Source organism: Herpailurus yagouaroundi, unplaced genomic scaffold, assembly GCF_014898765.1.
Source record: "Herpailurus yagouaroundi ecotype Mexico unplaced genomic scaffold, PumYag 181, whole genome shotgun sequence".
NCBI lineage: Eukaryota > Metazoa > Chordata > Mammalia > Carnivora > Felidae > Herpailurus > Herpailurus yagouaroundi.
In genome coordinates this window covers 24,119,058-24,143,338 of record NW_024412412.1, presented here as the reverse complement: position 1 = coordinate 24,143,338, position 24,281 = coordinate 24,119,058, and the positions used below count along the sequence as shown (strand labels likewise).

Below are 24,281 nucleotides of genomic sequence, written 5' to 3'. Positions count from 1 at the left end.
CTTTCCCTAAGAAGCAGAAGGTGGCCCACACAGCTTTTCCTTTACCTGGTAGGACGGGCAGAGACTGCAGAAAAAGCTTAAGAGGAATAGGCAGCTGAAAAACAGGTCAAGGGAACCACTCTCTGTCCTGGGTGCCTGGCATCTCCAACTCCTTATCTGTGTACACTGAGTGACCCATAAAAGTGCTTCTGCCCCCTCAGGTGACACCAGTAGCGGGTCAAGCAAGAGTTTCAGCAAGACCAAGAGAGAGAGAAAAAAAGAAGCAGGCCGGGAAAACATTGCAAGAGCTCAGCAAACCGCATCGTCATTGAAACTATATCCCTTGAAGTAGGTCAGAACTTACACACTAAACCTAAACAGGGTTGCTGCTTATTAAAATAGAAGATTTAAGTGGAAGCAAGAGTCTCTTAAGGTAACATACACAATGCCCAGGACGCAATTGGAAATTATTCGTCATACAAAGAATACAGCTCAAATGAGAAGAGACAGTCAAACTGAAGCCAGTCATGAGATGAATTGGAGGTCTGAACTAATGGACAAGGATTTTGAAGCAGCCATAATAAAATTGCTTCAACAAGCAATTGCAAATACTCCTGAAACAAATAAAAATAGAAAACTGAGGTAGAGACATACAAGTTATTATAAAGAACCAAGTGGAAATTATAGAACTAAAAACTATGCTAATGAAAATTAAAAAAGAAATTTTCTGGGTGGGCTGCGTGGAGTGGAATGACAGAGGACATAATCAGTGAACTTCAGGATGGATCAACAAAATTCTTAATTATAACAACAGAAAAATAATAGGCCAAAAGCAGTAAACAGATTCTCAGGGATTGTGGGGAAAAAACAACAGATCTAACATTTGTATGATCAGGGTACTAGAGGAGAGTAGAAACAACGAGGGACTAAACAGGGATTTAAATGAATAATGGATGAAATGCTCCCAAATTTGGGGAAGGAAATAAGCTACAAATTCAAGAAGCTAAAACAGAATAAAAGCAAAGACTTACATGAGGCATATGATAATTATGTTTTTGAAAACTAAAAACGAACAACAACAATAACAAAACTCATAAGAAACCAGGGGGAAGGGACACTACCTTTAGGAGAACCAATTTTTATGACAGTGATTTCTTATCTGAAACCATGGAGAACAGAAACAAGAGACACAACATTTTCCAAGTGCTGAAGCAAAATAACTGTCAACCTCAAATTCTGTCTCTGGTAAAACTGTATTTCAGGAGTGAAGGGGAAATAAATATATTCTCAGACAAAAATAAAAAAAAAATCCCAAAACAAAACAAAACAAAACAATGACAAAAAACTAAGAGACTTTGCCACCAACAGATCTAGCTTCAACATAAAGTATAGGAACTTTTCTAAGCATCTAGGCTATAATATGAGAAGGCGGCGTGGAACTTCAGAAAGGAGCGGTGCCTGGGGGCTCCGGCGGTTAAGCGTCTGACTTCAGCTCAGGTCATGATCTTCTAGTTCCTGGGTTCAGGCCCCACATTGGGCTCTGTGCTGACAGCTCAGAGCCTGGAGCCTGCTTCGGATTCTGTGTCTCCCTTTCTCTCTGTCCGTCCCCCACGCATGCTCTTTCTCTCTCTCAAAGATAAACATTAATTTTTAAAAAAATTTTTTTTCAACGTTTATTTATTTTTTTTGGGACAGAGAGAGACAGAGCATGAATGGGGGAGGGGCAGAGAGAGAGGGAAACACAGAACCGGAAACAGGCTCCAGGCTCCGAGCCATCAGCCCAGAGCCTGACGCGGGGCTCGAACTCACGGACCGCGAGATCGTGACCTGGCTGAAGTTGGACGCTTAACCGACTGCGCCACCCAGGCGCCCCAACATTAATTTTTTTAATAAAAAAGAAAGAAAAACAGCAGAATGGATATAGAGTATATGTGTAACTTAAGTGCCTGACATTAAGCTTTTGATGGGAAAGACATCCATTTCAAAGACATGCGTCTCAAATAAGTGTATTAAAAGCTATACAAGTATGTAAAGAGCCAGGCCGTCCTACTCATGAAGTTCCCCTTTTATAAAAATAAAAATAACTATTTCATCCCTGGGTAAAAATCAATCAATCAATCAATCAATCGATAAGTAAGTAAGTAAGTAAGCAGTCCCGGGAGACCTAGATAACTGACCACTTCAGTAATCTTGTTTCTCCTTTCCCATGACCTCACCGTGTGACCCTGGGTGTGCTGTGTACCCTCCAGCACTTGTGAATAATTAACTTTGTTTCCTCCAAGCTCTCTGATGGTTGATGCTGACGTGCATCTTGAAAGTGTTGGGGCGCCTGGGTGGCTCAGTGGGTTAAGCGGCCAACTTCAGCTCAGGTCATGATCTCACGGTCCGTGAGTTCGAGCCCTGCATCGGGCTCTGTGCTGACAGCTCAGAGCCTGGAGCCTGTTTCAGATTCTGTGTCTCCCTCTCTCTCTGCCCCTCCCCCGTTCATGCTCTGTCTCTCTCTGTCTCAAAAATAAATAAACGTTAAAAAAATATTTAAAAAAAAAGAAAATGTAATAAGGGGACACGGCACCCACAAAATTGGCTCTGGTTTGGAAATGTCTGCCGGGGCTGCCATACGTGGTACGGGCCCTGGTAAATGCCTCCAAACATTCCTGTCTGATAGCATCACTATCAATAGGTTGAGATGGAGGCAAAGCAAAAGCAACGATTTTCTTCTCTCCAGGAGCTTCTTAAAATTTTCTTCTCTCCAGGAGCTTCCTAAATCGTATTTGGTAGTTGAAATAATTATTTGATAATTTGATACAGTGCTCACTGTATGTGCATAAAACACTGAAGATAATAAGATATAAGAAGTAGAGAGGGTAACAAGACCTAAATGAAAGCTCGGTGTCAATATTTTATGTTAAGTGGGAAAAATGTTGATGCCAATAGGGCCTGATAAAAGTCATGTCTGTACATGGTAATATCTCGTGTAATCAGTAAAACAACTTTATAGAAGAATACACTCAAAAACGCTATAAATAAATCAAGATGGAATCATCAAAAAAAAAATGATCAAGTAACCCATAAGAAGGTAAGAGAAGAGAAAAAGAAACAAGGAACAGAGGTAAGAAACAGAAAGTAAATAATGAAATGTTAGACTTAAAACCTAACACATCTGGGGCGCCTGGGTGGCTCAGTTGGTTAAGAGTCTGACTTCTGTGCAGGTCATGATCTCACAGTTACTGGGTTTGAGCCCTGCATCGGGCTCTGTGCTGACAGCTCAGAGCCTGGAGCCTCCTTTGGATTCTGTGTCTCCCTCTCTCGCTGCCCCTTCCCTGCTCACACTCTTTCTCTCAAAAATAAATAAACATTAAAAAAAATTTTTTTTAACCTAACACATCCAGAATTAATTAAAATCGAAAATGGTCTGAATACACCAATTGAAAGACAGATACTTGTACATCCTTACAGTGGGATATTATTCAGGGATAAAAAGACATGACTGTCAAACAATGAATACATGGCTGACTTTTAAATGCTTATTGTTAAGTGAAGAGTCCAGTATGAAAGGCTATATAATTTTTGCAGTTACATATTCTGGAAAGAAGCGAATCTATAGACCCATTAAACAGGTAAGTGGTTGCCTAGGGTTCTATGCGTGTTTGTTGGGAACATAGAATAGGAAAACTACAAGAGATTTCTTAGGGCTGAGAAAATATTTTGTATGACGCTATAATGGTGAATACAAGAAATTAAGTATGTGTCAAACCCCATGAGACTTTATGACAAAAGGAGTAGCTTAATGTATGCAAGTTAAAAAAAATGTTTTAGAAGATTTAGGGGATTCTAGGATTGAACACCTAATGTGACAAAAGAACCCAAATGTACTACAAATGTACGGAATAGCCTCTGTAATGGGGACTGGGGGGAAGGTGTGACCCATGTAACTGGAAATGAATGGAGCCTGTAAGACAAAAGGAAATGAGTCTACACATTGCAGACAGTTTTTTCCTTTGGGAGTAGAGGTTAACAATCCCAAAACCACTACACATGCATGCTGGAGTTGAGCAATTAATAAATGGATGTCAGATAGGGAAAACCAGGTCTCTCAGTGTTGGTATGATATGTTACAAATCAATAAGAAAATGAGGCTAAAGTAATCCATAAGGCTAAGGACTAGAGTGAGAGAATGAACTCATTTCTGACTTAATATAAAGATGTTTACATGCAGACGTATTTATAGATAAATGTATAGCATACATCTCCAAATATGTCCCTGCTTAAAAGAACCATGACTCTTTGGAAGAATGGCTGGTTTGAGGACTAAGGCAGGAAATAGATGGGCCTGGAGCATCTCTTCGTGACTGAAAATAAGAAACAACAAAAACAACCAAACCAAAACCAAAACACATACACATACAGAAATGAAACCACAAATACGGGGATAGGTCAAAAGATACAGGACACAGAAGCCAACTAAAGATAATCCCAAGGGCTGAAGCTGCAACCATCTGACCAAAAAACTGATAATAATAAAAAACATAGTGAAAAGAATAGTAGCATTGGATCAGAACCCAAAGAATAAAAATATATTATTCATATGTCCCTACTATGATAGATAAATGACTGAACAAAGGGAAAGAAAAGAATAGCATTACAGTGGAAAAACCGGACAAATATCATCTCAACCAGGTAAGCGAGTTATTATCAGCGGTGTTAAAACATTCCGATTGTATGTGCCCTTGATACAGTGTGATGATAATGGCACTTCTTCCTCCCGCAAACACATTACCCCAGTGTGATCGTGAGAAAAACATCAGACAAACCTCACTTAAAGGACACTCTACAAAATAGCAGAAAAGTACTCTGCAAAAGAGTCAGGATCATCAAAAACAAGGAAATCTGAGAAGACTATCACAACCAAGAAGAGCCTATAGACATGAGTACTAATTGTTATGTGGTATTTCTGATGGAATCCTGGAATAGAAAAAGTATATTAAGGAAAAACATCCTGTTTTTCTAGGAGTGCCTGGGTGGTTCAATTGGTAAAGCATCCAACTCTTGGCTTCAGCTCAGGTCATGATCTCTTGGTTCCAAGAGATCGAGCCCCATGTCAGGTTCTGCACCAGCAGCATGGAGCCTGCTTGGGACTCCCTCTCTCCCTCTCTGTCCCTCCCCCACTTGCACTGTCTGTCACTCTCAAACAAAAATTAAGTAAACTTAAAAAATATGATTTTTAGCTAGAGATAATGTATCTATACTGGTTCATTACTTATAATAAATGTACCATGTTAATGTAAGGGTTCATAATAGGAGCAAGTAGATGTGCCATACATAGGAACTTTCTGTACCATTTTTTCCAATAATTCTGTAAAAAGAGAACAGTTTTAAAATTTAAAAATGGAAATTGGCAGAAAGGATTTTAAAAAAAGATCCAACTATATGCTGTCTTCAAATACATAATTTCAAATATAACATTACATGTAGATGGAAAGTAAAAGGATGGAAAATATATAGTACGGTAACAATAATAAAACTAAAAAACAAGTCATGTCCATATGAGTATCAAATAAGACTTCAGATTAAAGACTGTTACTGGCCCAAGAAGAGACATTTCAAAATCCAGAGTGCAAACTATTACGGTATGTGTCAGGCACTAAAGAGATACTTCATAATGATAAAAGGAACCCTCCACTATGAAGACACAGAGATCACAAGCATGATCTCTGGTACATGGTCTGGTACATGATCTTTGGTACAAACCAAAGAACAGATCTTCAAAATACACGAAACAAAATCTGCTCGAGTTGAGGGAGGAAATAGTTAAATCCACAAATTATATAGATAACGACTGTAACACCATGCTCTCTGCAACTGACAGAACTGTAGGACAGAAAATTAGCAAGATGTGGAACCACTAAAGAACACTATCAAATGGGATCTAACTGGCATATATAGAACACTTTACCAAGCAAAATCAAAACACACATTATTTTCAAGTGCCCAGGGAACCTCTGCCAAAAAGTGTGTGCTCCTTCACCACATCCTGGGTCCCAAAATCAATCTGAATAAGTTTAAAGTATTTAAATAATACAGAATGTGTTTTCAGTTTATCATGGAACCAAACTAGAAATCAATAATAGGAAGACAGCAGGAAAATTTTCAAATACTTAAAAATTAACACATTTATCAATTAATGTTGGGTCAAAGAACTGTCAGAAAATTTTAAAAATATATACAGAACTGAATGAAAATAAACATAGAATACATAAAGATAAAAGAAAATGTCAGCACTAAAGTTGGGGTGGGGGGAGCAGGGAAGCTTCCCGTATCACAAACTAACTATAACAAAAAGGAAAGTCCTTATATCATAATCTAAGTTCCTATTTAAGGAAACCAGGAAAAAATAGCAAAATAATTCCAAAACAAGAAGAAAGATTGAAATCACAACAGAAATCCACAAAATTGAAAGCAAGGAAGCAACAGGGAAAACTGGTGAATCCAAAAGCTGCTTCTCTGGGGCGCCTGGGTGGCTCAGTCGGTTGGACATCCGACTTCGGCTCAGGTTGATCTCGCGGTCTGTGAGTTCGAGCCCCGCATCGGGCTCTGTGCTGACAGCTCAGAGCCTGGAGCCCGTTTCAGATTCTGTGTCTCCCTCTCTCTCTGACCCTCCCCCGTTCATGCTCTGTCTCTCTCTGTCTCAAAAATGAATAAATGTTAAAAAATAATTAAAAAAAAAAGCTGCTTCTCTGAGGAAAAAATAAAGCAACACTCTTAAATACACTCTCAAAACTGAAAAAAAGATTAAAAAAAATAAAGAGAGGAAGCACAAATCACCAGTGTCAGAAATTAAAGAGGGGAATATCACTACAGATGCTGCAGTCATTAAAATGGTAATAAGATAACACAATAAACACATCTATGCTCATAAATTTGAACACTTAGGAAAAAAAAAAAAAAAAAACAACTTCTCAAAATCCACACACTACCAAAAGCAAAGCAAGATGAAACAGATAACCTGAATACTCCCATAATGCTAAATGAAATGTAAAGTCTCTCCAAAAAGAAAATTCTGGTCTGGATGATTCCTATACAATCTTCAAAAAATTTAAAAAAGGATAGAGTTCTTTCATACTCATTCTATCGGGTTAGTGTTTCCCTAATACCGAATCCAGCCAAAGATAGTGAAAAATAAAGGGAGAAAGAAGCAAACAAAAACTCCTCCACACATGCAAGCAAACAACAATAAAAAAAAATTCCTAGAGGACAATATCTCTTAGGAACTTAGTTGCAAAATATCCTCAACAAAATATTAACAAACAAAATCCAACAACATATATAAATAATTCTGCTCAGTGACCAAGTGGGATTTTATTCCAGTTATGGGAAGCTATTTCAACTTTAAAAAAAATCAATGTAATCCAATAATCTAAAGAGGACAACTCATGTCAGTGGGTGCAGAAAAAAAAAATTGTCAAAGTCCAACATCCACATGTGAGAAGAACACTCAGCAAACCAGAAGTAGAAGGAACTTCCTCAACTTGAAATAAAGCCTATACTTAACATTGAATAGTGAAAGATTGAATACTTTTCTCCTAAAATCAGTTGCATTGGCAAGTATGTTGGCCCTCACCACTCAATATCTGCAATTCTAAATATTGTAGTCAATGAAATAAGACAATAAAAAATTAGAAGCTATAAGAAGTAACACAAAAGAATCTTGTGGTGGAACAGTTGTGTCTTGATGTAGGAGTAGTCACGAAAAATTACACATGTGGTAAAATTGCACACACACAAATGAGTGCATGTAAAACTGGTGAAATCTGAATACACTCTGTGTATTGTACCAACTCCATTTTCCTGGCTCTAATATTATACAATGTAATTATACGAGATACAACATTAGGAGGTTAGGGTGAAAGGTATATGGGATCTCCTTGTACACTTCTATGCAACTTCCTGTGACTCTATGATTATTTCAAAATACAACTTTAAAAAAATAATGCAATTCACCTATTGGTAGAATAAAGGAGACAAAACTGTATAATTTCCACAGATGAAAAAAATATTTCAGAACATTTCAATCCACTAATGTAATTATTTATTAAAAGCGGTGCAAAGTTGGTAAAGAAGGTAGCTTCCTCAATCTGATTTAAACACAAAATGTAGGGGCGCCTGGGTGGCGCAGTCGGTTAAGCGTCCAACTTCAGCCAGGTCACGATCTCGCGGTCCAGGAGTTCGAGCCCCGCGTCAGGCTATGGGCTGATGGCTCGGAGCCTGGAGCCTGTTTCCGGTTCTGTGTCTCCCTCTCTCTCTGCCCCTCCCCCGTTCATGCTCTGTCCCAAAAATAAAATAAAAAACGTTGAAAAAAAAAATTTAAAAACAAAATGTAGCCATTTCTACCACCTAAAGTTGTGGGAAACAAAGAGGGAAAAACATATCTGTACAAGTTATCTTATGTTGGTGTAGAGGTTCTAATGGTTGAGGTAGTATCTTCATTAGCATTTGGCCATGGGCAGGGAGGTCAAGAAACAAGTAGAAATAAAAGATGCATTTGGTCTGCCTCATATAGAACAGAACATTGAATTTCAAGAAGCCCAAGAAGAGGGAGCTCAGGAAATAATGAGGCCAGAAGCCTTGAAAGACAAAATGCCAACAAATGAAAATGCCATTTTCTTCTACAGACTCGGAAGGTAATGTATAAGCAATGCCTTATGGACATGTGTCAGTGTGCGTGTGTGTGTGTGTGTGTGTGTGTGCGCACGCGCGTGTGTGTGTAAAACCTGGGAAAGAGGATTTGTTAACTAGCAAAATGGGAGCTCTGAACTGGGAAAGTATATGTTAGAAGACTATGTATTACTAAATGCTTTCTTTGCACTTGTCACATTTAGATATGATTTTTATGATTACCATCTATAATGGCCACTAGAGGCAACCATTGTTGTATTTGCTCACCATTATCTCCATTCCTAGCACAGTCCCCGAGACATGGTAGCACCCAATAAATACTTGTTAAATAAATAAAACTATTGAACTATTCACTGAAATAAAAATAATAACGGCAAAAGCTAGCATAGATGGCTTTCTACTTAATAGGTAATATGCTTTGCACACATTGATCAAATGAATTCTTATGACAGCTACATAGATCTAGTCCCACAGTTAGTCTGTCCAGTGTGGATTCCAACCAGAAGTGGGAGTGGGGCTTAAAACCAGAAAAGCCTGGAGAAAGTGTATGCCAATAACAAGAATCCTCAAAGACACTGGGAATACTGATGCCAGCTACTGGAAGACATTTTCAGAAGTTCAAATGAGATAGTGCTTCAGCTGATATTTAGATTTACGTCCGTTTTTGTTGATGAGAATAATGGCCAGAAGACTTTTAACTTTCATGCATATAAATCAATAAATCTTTTCTTCTGTAGATTCTGATGTAGACTATACTCTGGAAGATCTTCCCACACATGATCAGTTACCTCTTCTGATAGGTTTTCCCATTACTTGTTTCAAATTTAAAATAATACCTTTATACCACGATCAGTTCTTTGTTTTATTGTATAAATACATAGAGATTGAACTTATTGAACTTTTGCCTCTAAACTGTTAAACAATTATGTCAACCTCAATTATTTAATAAGTAATCTCCTCTCATACCCTCATTGAATAGAAAAGATATCTATCTTATATTGATTTATTGTAGATACATGTGTCTTTCTTGGCTTTACATCCCATTCTATTGCTCTTGATCTATCTACCAAACTGTGCTAGTTATTGTGCTTATAAGATTTGATATAATGTATATATTAAAATTCTTTTGGCTTTTCATTTCAATAATATTTTTTTGAAATATTTCTCCAGCAAGATATCCACTAGTATTTTCATCTGAATTGCTTTGCACTTGTAAGTTAACTCTGGGGAGAACTGATAACTTTAATTTAAAAAAATTGCACATTATAGAGTTCAGATTGTTTTTTAATGGAGATATTCAATAAATACCAATGTGAAATAATGCAATTAATAAAAGGCATTAAACTCACTATTTTTATGTTTATCTCAAACATTCACATCAAGAATAGTATATTTTTTACCAAAATTAATGAGCTGTTGGAATGTCAGAACACTAAGAGGGAACAAATATAAAACCTTAATGTCCTGTCAGCGACTGGTTAAAGGGCCAGATGCTACGGGTAATTTAATTGTGCTTATCGCCCAGCAGCAATCTCATGAATGTCATGACACACAGAAGCACCTGCCTACACCGATAAATCAAGTGATAACACTTAATAAACTTAAGATGCTAGAATTAAATGTTACCTTGAGTGATTATCTACGCCATCCAATATAAATGAGGGTAATTCTGAGTGAAGATTATCTTCCGCCTGTTCTCCCACTAAGAAACTACTTCTACTGCTACCAAAAATGACAGCAGCTAGCACTTTGCTAATGCTTACGACTTTACTCAACAACGACTCAATTATCAAAATAACCCTACAAAGCAAGTATCATCATTTTGTCCACTTTACAGTTGGGAAACTCAGGCACAGAGAGGTTAGGTGACTTGCCCAAATCACACAGCTGATAAATGATAGTATGCAATTGAAATTCATGTGGTCTGGCCCAGGGCCCACGGCCTTCACTCTGATGCTTTCCTGCTTCCCAGGACACTTTGAACTAAGGCTCAATTCCTGGCAGCAGTGGCGTTCCTAGATCTTCCTCACAGGATCGGCTGAGGTGGCCTCATATATAGGACATTAAGGGTCAGCTTCTTCCCCTTTGCATTTCTGTGCTCCCACCTTCCTCATCCTCTTACGTGTGTTCTCTCAAAAGCCCTCTCCTATACACTTTCTGCACTCAGCTGGCCAATTCTGTTTCCAGGGGACCCAACTAAGACACATGTTAAAAACATACTTTCAGGACACCTGGGGTGGCTCCATCGGTTGGGTGTCTGACACTGGCTCAGGTCATGATCTCATGGTTTTGTGAGTTCGGGCCCCACAGTGTGCTCTCTGCTATCAGCGTGGAACCCCACTTCAGATCCTGTCCCCCTCTCTCTGCCCCTTCCCTGCTTGCACATACAATCTCTCTCACAAAAATAAACATTAAAAAATAAGTGTGTGTGTGTGTGTATACACACACACACACACACACACACACACACTTTCATCCTCTAGAAACACTGTCGTTCATCCCTTTATTTCTAATATGCATCACAAAGCATGCCTTTAATATCACTGTGCCATGCTGAGCTCAAACTTTTAAAATGACTCTTGATCACAAGTAATATCCCAAGTTTTCAGACTTCCATTGAAAATGATACAATGTGAACCTAACTAGCTTGTCAAGTTTAAGTCTACTTCTTCCACATGCAAACTATTATTCCTGACAAGGTAGATCACTACTTGTTATTTTAATATATTCATGAATAGATTTACTGGGGGGTGGAAATACCAATGACAGAACAAAATCAATGGTAATACTTCAGTAAGCTATAGTATTTTTGTCAGCAGATAGGATAGCACTTGCGACTATGGTGGATGGATACCTGGTAGCAGGTGCAGAGGGAGTATCTCCCGCTCTGAAGGCTAGAGAGATCCAGGCACAGTGAGTTGGAAAAGCATTTAAACTTTCTAATTGTGCCTTTCTTGGCTTTGTGCTAAAACCGAGGGTCCATGTAGAGTATATATTATGTTGTTTTGTGCTTCTTCAAATATAAATATATGTGAAAACTCAGTTAGACTAAAATATTTATTTTGGTTCCTCTGACTCTGCTACACAGAAAGAAAGAAAAAGTATAAATTTAAATCTACTGAGGCTCTGGCGCAGAAAAAGTTTTATAATGTTATTATAAAAATTACAAAATGACCAGTGGGGGGAATGAGTGTGATATGGACAGAATGGAAGGAGGCCAGAAAGTCCATTTATACGCATAGTCATCAGAAAGTTATTTCTAACGTCATATGATATTCTTTCTTTGAAACACTTACGAGATTCTCTTTCAAAATGATTTATTCTTATTACTTACCGTGACCCTACCAACACTTTCCTCAGTCCGTTAAGTATTCTGCACGGAAAGAAAATCCTTTGGTTTATTTTAAAGAGGCACAGTCAGTGTTAATTTTCTATGCTCAGCCAATGCCCTCATGAACTTCTATTTGACACTGAATCAGCCTTGCAGCATCTCTTGCTTTGAAACTCATTTTCCTTGGAAATTCCTTACTCCTAAGAGGCATACATTTTATTCAACAGGGTATGTTTAATTTTCAGTAGCTTCACATTGTTTGCACTCATCTTGTTCCCTTTGTTATCGATGTGATTTTGACAAATGCCATAGATAATTTCTATTTTCATTGAGTTTTAAGGGGTTTATTCAAAAGCAGAGGTGACCTATTTAGTGTTGCACTGAAAAAAATAGTAAAGGACTATTCCAAATGATCAGTTTAGTATGGGTAAGGAAATAAAGAGGAGCTGATTTTTAAAGGGAGGCTGCATTAAACTAAAACAAACAAACAAACAAACAAACTCTACAAATTTGCAATATTAGCATTGACAGGAAACTTAACTACCACCATCTTTTAAAACTAAAAACTGGGGACATATATATCATTTGCTAGTCTTTTGAAAGCACCCACTGGTAAATTTATGTTGAGTTTGAGATCAGTATGTTCTTCAGGGAAGCAGCCAAAAGCAGTTGATTTGTTACATTCTTGGGCTTGAAGGAGAAGACAGGAAATGTTAGAGGGAGAGATTTGGGAGTTATATACTTACACCTTATATGTTAAAGAGTATACCATACAACTTAGCTCAAGAATATAGATGACATAAAAATAGATGGGGCAAGCTTTAGTGATGATGGTGCTAGCTGGAATATTTTTTTGCAAATTATTCATCTTAAGACTTGAAATGAGACTTATCTAAACTAACTTTTATTTCAATAAAGTTAGTATCTTGGCAGCAAATGACCACTTATTAAACTTTTTCTGATATCTGAGAAAGAAATGTAGTTAGATATTTGCCAAATCCTTTATCAAAAGTTTCCTAAATTAACAATATCTGTGTGATTTTGCTAGCTTTACAGACATACTTCATTTTATTGTGCTTCACTTTATCATATTTTGCAGGTGTTGTGGCTTTTATAAATTGAAGGATTGTGGCAACTCAGCTTCAATGGCAAGTGTATCGGTGTCATTTTTCAAACAGCATTTGCTCACGTTGTGTCTCTGTCACATTTTGATAGTTCTCACAATATTTCAAACTTTTTAATTATTATATATGTATTATTGTAATCTGTGATCAGGGATATTTGATGATCTGTGATCAGGTATATATTATAATTGCTCTGGGGTTTCACAAGCTGTGCCCATTAAGACAAAGAACTTCATAAATGTGTGTGTTCTAATTGTTCCACTGAGGGGCCATTCTTCCATCTTTTTCTCTCTTCTCAAGCCTCCTCTGTATTCCCTGAGAACAACACTTAAATCAGGCCAATTAATAACTTATAATGGCCTCTAAGTGTTACAGTGAAAGGAAAAGTCACACATCTCTCACTTTAAATCAAAAGGTAGAAATGTTTAAGCTTAGTGAGGAAGCCATGTTGAACGTCAAGCAAGGTTGAAAGCTAGCTCTCTTGAACCAGTTAGCCAAGCTATGATTGCAAAGTTCTTGAAAGAAGTTAAAAATGCTACTCCAATGAATACGTGGATGATAAGAAAGCAAAACAGCCTTCTTGTTGATATGTAGAAAGTTTCAGTGGTCGGACAGAAGATCAAACCAGCCACAATATTCCCTTAAGCGAAAACCTAATCCAGGACGGGGCCCTAACTCGCTTCCAGCGTATGAAGGCTGAGAGGGGTGAAGAAGTTTCAGAAGAAAATTTGGAAGCCAGCAGAGGTTGGTTCATGGGTGTAAAGAAAGAAGGCATTTCCATAACACGAAAGTGCTAGGAGGAGCAGCAAGGATTGATGTAGAAGCTGCAAGTTGACCAGATGCCCTAAGATAATTCGTGAAGGTGGCTGTATCCGACAGCAGATTTTCAACGTAGATGAAAGGACTTTCTATTGTAAGAAGACACCGTCTAGGACTTTCAGAGCTAGAGAGGAGAAGTCAACACCTGGTTTCAAAGCTTCAAAGGACAGGCTGACTCTCCTGTTAGACGCTAATGAAACTGGTGACTTTAAGTGGAAGCCAATGTTCATTTACCATTCTGAAAATACTAAGACCCTTAAAAATTATGCTAAATAAACTGTCTGTGCTGTATGAACAGAACAACAAAGCCTGAGTCATAGTACAACTGTTTACAACATAGTTTACCGAATATTATATGCCCACTGTTGAGACCTCCTACTTAGAAATAAAGATTTCTTTCAAAATATTACTGCTCATTGACAATGCACCTGGTACTCCAAGAGCTCTTATGGAAATGGACAATGGGATGGATGTTGTTTTCATGCCTGCTAACACAACATTCATTCTTCAGCCCATGGATCAAGGACTTGCTCAACTTTAAGTCTCATTATTTAAGAAATACATTTTGTAGGCTTATAGCTGCCATACCAAGTGTCTTCTGATGGATCTGGGAAAAGTAAACTGAAAACCCTCGGGAAAGGATTCACTAGCCTAGATGACATTAAGAACATTCATGATTCACAGGAAGAAGTCAAAATATCAACATGAACAAGTCAAAATATCAACATGAACAAGAGTTTGGAAGAAATGGATTCCAACCCTCATGGATGACTTTGAGAGGTTCCAGCCTGCAGTGGAGGCAGTAACTGCAGATGTGGTGGAAACAGCAAGAGAACTAGAATTAGAAGTGGAGCTTGAAGATGAGACAATCTCATGATCAAACTTGAACAGATGAGGGGTTGCTTCTTAGGGAAGGTTTCTTGAGATAGAATGTATTGGAAAAGAGGCTGTGAATATTGTTGAAAGGACAACAAAGGATTTGGAATATTACATAAATTTAGCTGATAAAGCAGCAGCAGGGTTTGTGAATATTGACTCCAACTATGAAAGCTCTACTGTGGGTAAAATGCTATCAAACAGCATCATGTGCTACGGAGAAATCCTTCATGAAAGGATGAGGCAAAATGTATTGTCTTATTTTAATAAATTGCCTTGGCCACCTTCACCTTTAGCAATCACCACACTGAACAGTCATCAGCCATCAACATCAGAGCCTCCACCAGCAAAAACATTATGATTTACTGAAAGCTCACATGACGGTTTGTAGTTTTTAGCAATGAAGTCCTTTTTAAATTAAGGTGTGTGCACTGTTTTTTTTTAAGACATGCTATTGCACACTTAATAAACTACAAAATAAACATAACTTTTATATGTACTGGGAAACCAGAACATTAGTTTGACTTGGTTTATTGCAATACTCACTAAATTCAAGTAGTCTGGAACCAAATCTGCAATATTTCCAAGGTAAGCCTTTATAGGAAACAGGCAAACTTTTTCAGAGTAGCTCTATCTCTTTTGCATTCCCAGCAGTGTTCCAGAGTTCTAGCACCTTTACATCCATTTTATCACTTGCTATTGTCTGCACCTGTTATTTTATTAATTGTAGTTATTATGGTTAATGACTTCCCAGAGCTTTTAGTGTGAAAATATGTATGATTGTCTTATTATATAATATTGAAAGCCTTATTCTCTACACATATTTACTCAAAATTCTCCAATGTGGCTTAGACTGTTGATAAGTTTATTGATTCATTTAAAAGTAGTTAACAATGGGTATGAAATGAGCCTTCTGATGTGGGAAATAAGGAGATCCAGTCTTGAAGACTTAGGAAGACAGAGTATGGAGAAAGAAAGCTAATTCTTAGAACCATCTGCCCTATCCCACCCACCCCCAAAACACTTAAATGACTGGTTATGAATTATTTTCAGTAATCTTTGTAAAATTATAAAGGTTGGAAAAAGCAACATAAGATTAAAAATGAGGTGTTTTTCTAAATGTTATGACAGGAGAGAAGATGGGTTCCAAATGAGTTAACACGCTTTAATTATTTGGGAAAGGTGGAAAGGAGGATAAAATATTAAAACACGTTAGACTGATGTGTCTGTGAGCATTTAGAAAACAAAGCATCAGCCATGTGACCTCAGAATGGAAGATTTAAAACAAACCATGCTAAAAATTGGATCACCACATACATGTAGTGAATGTACAGAATTAGATATTCTTAATTTCTGGCAAAATATGGTAAAATATCTAAAGAGAATATTATGGGAAAAGGTTGCAAAAGGACTGAGCTGATTATATACTTTAACCAGAGAATGATGATTAAGGAATTGATAGAAATCTTAAAGTAGTCTTAAGAGATTCTGGTAATACTCTTTCCTCATTATGAGGAGTATGTTGTCAGGAGTCCAATAAATAGTTGGAAACAGAACTGCTTTTCATTTTTCCCTCTTCCTATACTCAGTTTTCTATTCCCACCATACTTTATTTTTCTGTTTATGCATTATCTGACTTGTAATTTCTCCAAAACTACATGTAAGAATAGACACATAATTCAAAGTGAAACAAAAGAAAAAGGCTAATGTAATTAACAGACCTAGACCATCATATGTAATGGCCCTCCATGGTATATCTCCCCTATTCCATGACCAGGCAATTCGTATTTTTTTCTAGTTATCTGGGCTTGGCTAATACCTCATCTAGGGCTCCTGATACTGAAGTAAATGATCTTCTCTATACATATGAACCCCTAAATTTTATTTAGCTTCCTACCACCAGATGTTTTTTTGATAATGAGTCCCATAACCTCACATTTTTGAACAGTATGCGCCATTAACCAAATTTCCAAAGACAAGTTTCTTGTTAAGACCAACACAAAACTGCACGTTCAATAAGTCAATTCTATATGAAACTCAAATGAAGCTATAATTCTGAGATTCCACAAAGGGAGCTTCATTAAAAACAGAGACTGGTCCAGTATATAAATTACAGAGTCATTAATTTCAGATAAGTCATATAGCTATAATTCTAATTACCTATATAAAATACGAAGTCAGAAACCACTCTCCTTCTATTTGTTTATTTTATTCTAATTTTATTCTTCACAAACTCTGTAATATATCTTTTTATTTTCTTAAAATCTTAGTATCAAAATAAAAACAGTGAGCTACAGTCATAGCATATTTTGAATAGCTTTATGTAATCATAGAATTAATAAAATGGTCATTCATTTCTTTACTGCTTTCCTCTGTATTATACAGTTAAATATACTTACTGAGTTGTTGCATTATATTTATTGAAAAAAACCTGTATTTTCTCCCTTTATCATAACATAAGGGGATGGACTGGCCCAGGCAGGACTACAACTGAAGGGTATGCCACGTTTACAAAATGTCTTAATGGGACCACCATATCTCACTTTGTCCTATTCCCCTCATTCTGAAATACTCAAGATCAGATGTATTTCTTTGGCAACTACGGGCATTATTACCAAAGACCTTAGTTTGAACCGTATATTTTGCCTGGAAGGGGAGAAAGCTGAAAGATGCTTTCTGATCAATCAGAGCATTGATATCCACTGATAATTTTAGCAGCTTAGCTACTCATGCTCTTGAGAAGCAGAGGTCAACACCCTGCGGGGATGGTCTTTAGAACCGTGACACAGAGCACTGCTAAGTGGAGCTGGCCTTGTGGGATTGCAGTCATTGGTCCCAGACTAGGACCTTGGGTACCTGAAAGGAGGAGAACGGAAGCCAGGATGGGTTGGAAATGTCTAGCCAAACGAGGTCCTCAAGGAAGAATTCTTAGTGTTCCTTGATTCCACACATCTAACTCCACAAACACTTGAGAATTTAATGGAGTATTTGGGACAATGCATTTTTTTTTGTTTTTAAGTTAATAACAAAAAGTAAAACCACAGAAGTGGTGTAGTGTTTCAGGATAGTCAAACAATGACATGAAATGCTCCTATGATACAACTTTCCAAAACACGCACATTATTGTCTTTTCTTCAGACACTGTAATTCTTGGTACACCTGAGTCACCCAGATTAAGTGTCCTAAATTTTAAGAATGCCATCTTTCTAATGTCACAATCATCTGGTTCTATGTAATATTTTCTCAAATTGATTAATATTAGTTTAATTAATTAATATTAACAATGAATTCTTAAACATCATCAATGCATTTAATCATTTAAAATGTTGTGCAATATTAAACTACGTGTTTTGTTGATCTATTCTCCAAGATTTGCATGGCCTATTTTGCATAAAATATTCTTTCTTATTAAGTCATCCCAGACTATTACAGCATTCTTTAAGTTAAAAAAAAAAAGACCCAATGACAAAAAACATAAATTTTGCACGTGAGAATAATCTGTAACCTTCTACTTTTTATATGTCCTACACCATCTGCAGTCAATTAAGTGATTCCCAGGTGTTCACAGTAATTGCTTTAACGCAAGGTATGTCACTTTAGGGGTCATTAAATATTTATTATAAAAACCTTATCTACATTTTTCTCCATTCATTTAGGGACAAAATATGCTGATGTTTAGTATTGGCAAAAATGAACTGATTGGACTTATTGGATTATTTAAAATAATTTTTAAATAACGTCATTAAAAATATTTTTATAGGCCAAAATTTGGTGAAAAAGTAAGAAGAGTAATCATGCTGATTTAGTTTTGCTTACCTATATTCTTTATTTTAAGTGAAAAATATGTACTTATAATTTGTGGCTAAGATGTCAAAAACTCAAACCAGATTGTCCTTTTCTTGCCAGGACTAATGAATAGTGGGGAATTTAAGGGACCAGAGGATTCATTAACTAATATCCTCTCTAAAGGTAAAAGAGTTTAGCTTTCAGAAAAGATTCACGGAGACAATCTAGCATAATACTCATTTTATAGATAAGAAAAGTAAAACTATGAAGCTTGGTCAATTGTACAGAATTATTTACATACGGATCTAATAAAAATTATAATTACTAACATATACATACTGCATCCTATGCTCCAGGAAGTATTCCAAGTACTTCACATATATTCATTTATTTAATGCCCACATTTACTGTATGATATGGATACTCATCAATTTTCCCCACAGAAACCCGGAGTATGGAAGATGCCCAGAGTAACCTGCATTAGGTCACAGTGCTGGGAAGTGACAGATGTGGGACTTAGTTGGCTCCAGAATCCAGGCTTTTACCTATTAAAATACAACTCCTTTCTAAAACTAGTTTCTGAGTAAATTATGATTTCTAGGTAAATATACTCTTCTAGAGCATTTTGGCATATAAATCACATGATTATCCCCATAATACTGTTAATTACCGAAAAGCCATAAAATTCTGTTTTAAAAATAATTTTCATTGAACTTATGTTCTGATTTTTCTTTTTTCTTTGGTTTATTTATAATACCTCTTAATAATTATTCATAATCAAAGTGCCTTTCTAGTCAGCATATTTTGTGACAGGTATTGTGAAATCTTTGGGTATGTGGATTAACCTAAATTTGTGGAATATTAAAAAATGCTCATGGTTTGAATAATCTAATAAACATCATTGTATAACAAATTCCTAACAGTAACATAGTTACTATTAAAATTATGTGATTATGGGGCACCTGGGTGGCTCAGTTGGTTAGGCATCTTAGCTCAGGTCATGATCTTATGGTTCATGAGTTTGAGCCCTGCATCGGGCTCTGTGCTAACAGCTCAGAGCCTGGAGCCTGCTTCAGATTCTGTGTCTCACTCTCTATCTGTCTCTCTCCTGCTCACACACTGTCTCTCTCTCTCAAAAATAAATAAACATAAAAAAATAAAATTATGTGATTAAATGATGTGATTAATTTTAGAAATTATGTGGTTTTATTCACTGCTTGCATTATTGAAGGATTATTTTTCCATGATAGGTGACTATTACATATTTTTGGAAAAGCTTCCAGACTCCAATTATCTTGTAGCATATTACAGTGAATAAGATGCTGATGTCTCAATCAATTTTTCCGTGTGTAGTAGTGGACTTGAAAGGTTTCTTTAAATGTTGTGCTGGTCCTGCTTCCCAGCACTCTCCTTACACTGGTTCTGTGGGGAAGCCTGAGTGCTCTGTGCGTGTGTGTGTGTGTGTGTGTGTGTGTGTGTGTGTGTGTGTATCTGCCTGCCTGCCTGCCTGCCGGTCTGTCTGCCTCCCTGTCTTGGATGTTGGAAATATACTGAGGTGGGCAGAGGGACATAGATACAGTTAAGAGTCTTCATTAGGGTCTTCTGTTTACTAAATGATATTAATTTTATCATCAGTTCACTTCACTTCTGAAACGAAAAGATCTAGCCACAAACAAGTAACATTTGGGGCCTCACTTCATCTGACCAACAAGCCCAGGTGAAGGCATATATCATAAGGGATACTTAATAGACATACATATCATCTCTTGCAGAGGAGTCTAGATTCTTATCCCTGAATTAAGTTGAACCGGGAAACATGTTCTATTTCTTGCTCCCACAATTATTTTATCTCATGGCATTTGTGGTCACATTCTGTGCATTCTTTAAAGCACCAAGCCATGGTTAGCAGGCCCATGTCTCTTTTGATATAGAGATGCAAAAAAAACACAGTGTATTCCTTCTATTAGACGATGTGTACATTCTGTTCAGTGTATGTGAGAAAAAAACCTAGTTTTCCATAGAAAGCTCAGATGTTTCTCTTTAAGCATAGTTGGATCATGCCATTAGTCACATTTCGCTTTACATCTTTACACCCAGAAAGGTCAACGGGGTTTTTTTTTTTTATTTTAATGTTTATTTATTTATTTTGAGAAAGAAAGAAAGCACGAGATGGGGAGGGGCAGAGAGAGAGGGAGAGAGAGAATCCCAAGCAGGCTCTGCACTGTCATTGCCGAATCCGACGCGGGGCTCAAATCCATGAACCAGGAAATCATGCTGAGCCGAAATCAAGATTTGGACACTTAACCGACTGAGCCACCCATGTGCCCCAGTCAGTGTGGTGTAATTAATAATTATATAGGATACAGGGGCGCCTGGGTGGCGCAGTCAGTTAAGCGTCCGACTTCAGCCAGGTCACGATCTCGCGGACTGTGGGTTCGAGCCCCGCGTCAGGCTCTGGGCTGATGGCTCAGAGCCTGGAGCCTGTTTCCGATTCTGTGTCCCCCTCTCTCTCGCCCCCCCCCCCCCCCGTTCATGCTCTGTCTCTCTCTGTCCCCAAAATAAATAAACGTTGAAAAAAAAATAAATAAATAAATTATATAGGATACAAATAGCTTCCATATGGATAAAGAATGGACTAGTTTTTTATGTTAATTTGTACATATGTATATTTTAATTTTTTATGTCTTCATAAACTTACAGTATTTCATTTCATTTCAGACTTATGGTATTTAAAAAATGTAATTTAGGGGAGCCTGGGTGGCATAGTTAGTTGAGCATCCAACTCTTGATGTTGGCTCAGGTCATGATCTTGTGGTTCATGTTGGAGCCACATGTGGGGCTCTGTGCTGATGGTGCAGAGCTGCTTGGGATTCTGTCTCTCCTTCTCTCTGCCCCTCCCCTGCTTGCTCTTGCTCTCTCTCTCTCTCAAAATAAATAAATAAACATTAAAAAATAAAAATGTAATTTACAGTTTCATCATATGGACTTTATTATTAGCATAAATTGACTGAAAATATTAAGAAAACAAAGAAAATATTCCAATCAAATCAAATATTCAAATCAAAGAAAGAAATTCTTCTTACAGAATCCCGATGCCTAATTTTTCTTATCAAGCATATTTCTCATATCATAAATAAATCAAATTTGACGGTTAGGTGTATAGTTGACTGACAGGTACTAGAAGAGGCACAGACCCAGAAGCGATGCCTCTGTCCTGGCACCTTGCTACTCAATTCTCCCACTCCCTGACTCTCTTGTAAATCCCCTTGGGCAATGAAGGAAGGCAAGCACCTCAGACCTCAGAAGAAACCAAAAAGGGCAGAAGCTGCCCTTGGTTGCTTCTATTTTATGTGGCGTTTAATCCTCAAAAAGTGAATTATGGAGAGGAAACTAGCACCAAATGTTAATATCACTGGGTTTAATTTCTTGCAAATGACACTCTGTCTTATTACCACAGAGTAAGACTTATCTAAGGCAGCCATGACTTTAAGCTTTGAAGAATTAATGAAGACAGAAAAATGAGAAATCACAGAATGTAATTACGGTTTCTATATAATTTGGCTATGTCATTGATTTTTGATGAATGGAAATGAAAATATCAAAGATGAGTAAATGATTCTGACAATAAAGGCTTGCAGCTCGTAGGACTTCATGTATTCTCTAAAATTTACTGAGCATTAAACAAGGGGAGTTATGATGAGATATGAGATCTTCTATGAAGCATCAGACTGTGACTCTAAGCAGATTTTAAAAGTAAATATTCAGAAGAATTACATCCCAATTATTTCATATCTAATTAGCATTAATGTTTTACAGAGATAATGTTATAGACATGGCATTATGGACCTTCTTTCATGCTTACACCGCAGGACCACATTGCAGCCTTCTGGAGTTTCCCAAACATGATTGCTTGCAACTTAAATTTAAATAAGGGAGACTACTGAAAAAAAATGTAAGTACAAACAAAACTAGCGCTGCCCATTAATATTATCTCTTATTCAACTTTTCAGTTTATCCTCCTTTTATTTTTCTCCTCCAGTATTCAAATGATGACAAGTGACCAACTTTAATGATGTGAACAATGTATAAAATAAAATTCAATTATTATGAATAAAGTACAATTGTATGTTTTGGAAATACATGTATGATAAAATATAAATTTCATTTTTGGCTTCATTAAGGCAAATAGCATTTCAAAAAGTGTTTCATATACCTACAAAGGAAGTAGACAGTCAAATTCATATTTACAAACCTCACATTTCAAATGCCATGTACTTGTGTAATTTAAAAAGAAATATCAGAAACATGCATTTGTATTAAGGTATTCATTAATTTCTCATTAAGATAAGGATAACTCATTCCTCAAGTTATAATTTGCTATTTATACTTTTATATACATACATATATTATCAATAGTAGGTAATTTCCCAACAGAAAAATACAGTATTCTAAAGATATTTTAGCATTTACATATAAATCAAATCTTATTGTTTTACATAATTAGAACTGACTTTTTATTTGCCATTTTTCTTATAAAAATTAAGTCAAATAATAATGCCATGTAATATGAATCTCTAATTTCTTTACAATATGAGAAAATATTAATAACATTTTATCATTAGCATAACTTCTAAAGCATATAAACCTTAAAATTTAGATAAACTCAATACCAAATTCATAAGTAATTGATAAATGCTAAGATTTGTTATATTTAACTATGTCATTTCTAATTATTACTAGCAGATAATATTTATTAGGAATGATTTACCTAAAACAAAGGATATATAGACAACATGATGTTATATCTCACATGCTTTGTTAGGAAAATGCTGCATTTCATAACCTAAGAGTAATAACAAAATATTTGTACTTGTCTCATAGTAACACCCTGACAAGAGTAAGAACGAGTAAATAGAGGAAAGTATAACTAACTTATGAAATATCAAATCATGTGCAAGGTAACTGGGCTAAAAAAGGATGTCTGGTTTATATTAGAGAAATAATATACCTTTGCTTTCCCCAATTTAAACAATCCCCAAATTTTAAATGGAGTAAGATGCTACGAGCAATCTTAACTCCAAAGCACTCACCTACTGTCAGCTGTCCAGTTAACTGCCCCATGTGATTTCTCGCATTCACTGTTACATTCCTGTCAGACTGTAAGACCAGTGGACTATCCTGGGAAACATGTATAAAATAAAGAAATCAAATAAAAAATAGAAATATAGTCAAACTTAATATATAAAACTATGCTGCATTTGATTGGGTACTACCAGAATTCTAATTCTTTGCTTTATATTAAGCAGTTATTTTAACATCCCAAACATTGGTTGAACAACGTGATAAAAAGGTAGGGGTGCTTCATAATAATGACTTGGGGGGATAGGAATGTTTCCACTTTGGTAAATGGGCATTAACTATTCAATGCAATGATTTCCAACTCTACCGAATGCTGTACAGTCAAGGTGTAGTAACTCCTCCCCTCTCCATCTCCCATTGGAATACATGCCTACCATGGAGATGTTTTAAACCCTACCCAAAGGAGGAAACCCCTTTTTAAGTGAGTTTGCAACTTTCAGATCCCACCTTAAATATCATCTCCTCAAAATTGCCTCCCCTGATCACCGTAACTACAGATTCATTCAATCCCCAAACCCCCCAGTCTCCACTTATTTGGTTCAAAACACCCATCA

General features: G+C 36.6%; 1 protein-coding gene across 7 annotated transcripts in view; it reads right to left on the bottom strand.

Moving 5' to 3' along the window:
* Positions 1–24,281, bottom strand: part of SGCZ (sarcoglycan zeta) — a 1,125,109-nt gene that overhangs the window by 107,462 nt on the left and 993,366 nt on the right. For all 7 annotated transcript variants that reach the window (XM_040490100.1, XM_040490103.1, XM_040490099.1 and 4 more), the window contains one exon: positions 23,679–23,766. In XM_040490100.1, the coding sequence (XP_040346034.1) occupies positions 23,679–23,766 (88 nt within the window). The remainder of the gene's footprint in view (positions 1–23,678; positions 23,767–24,281) is intronic.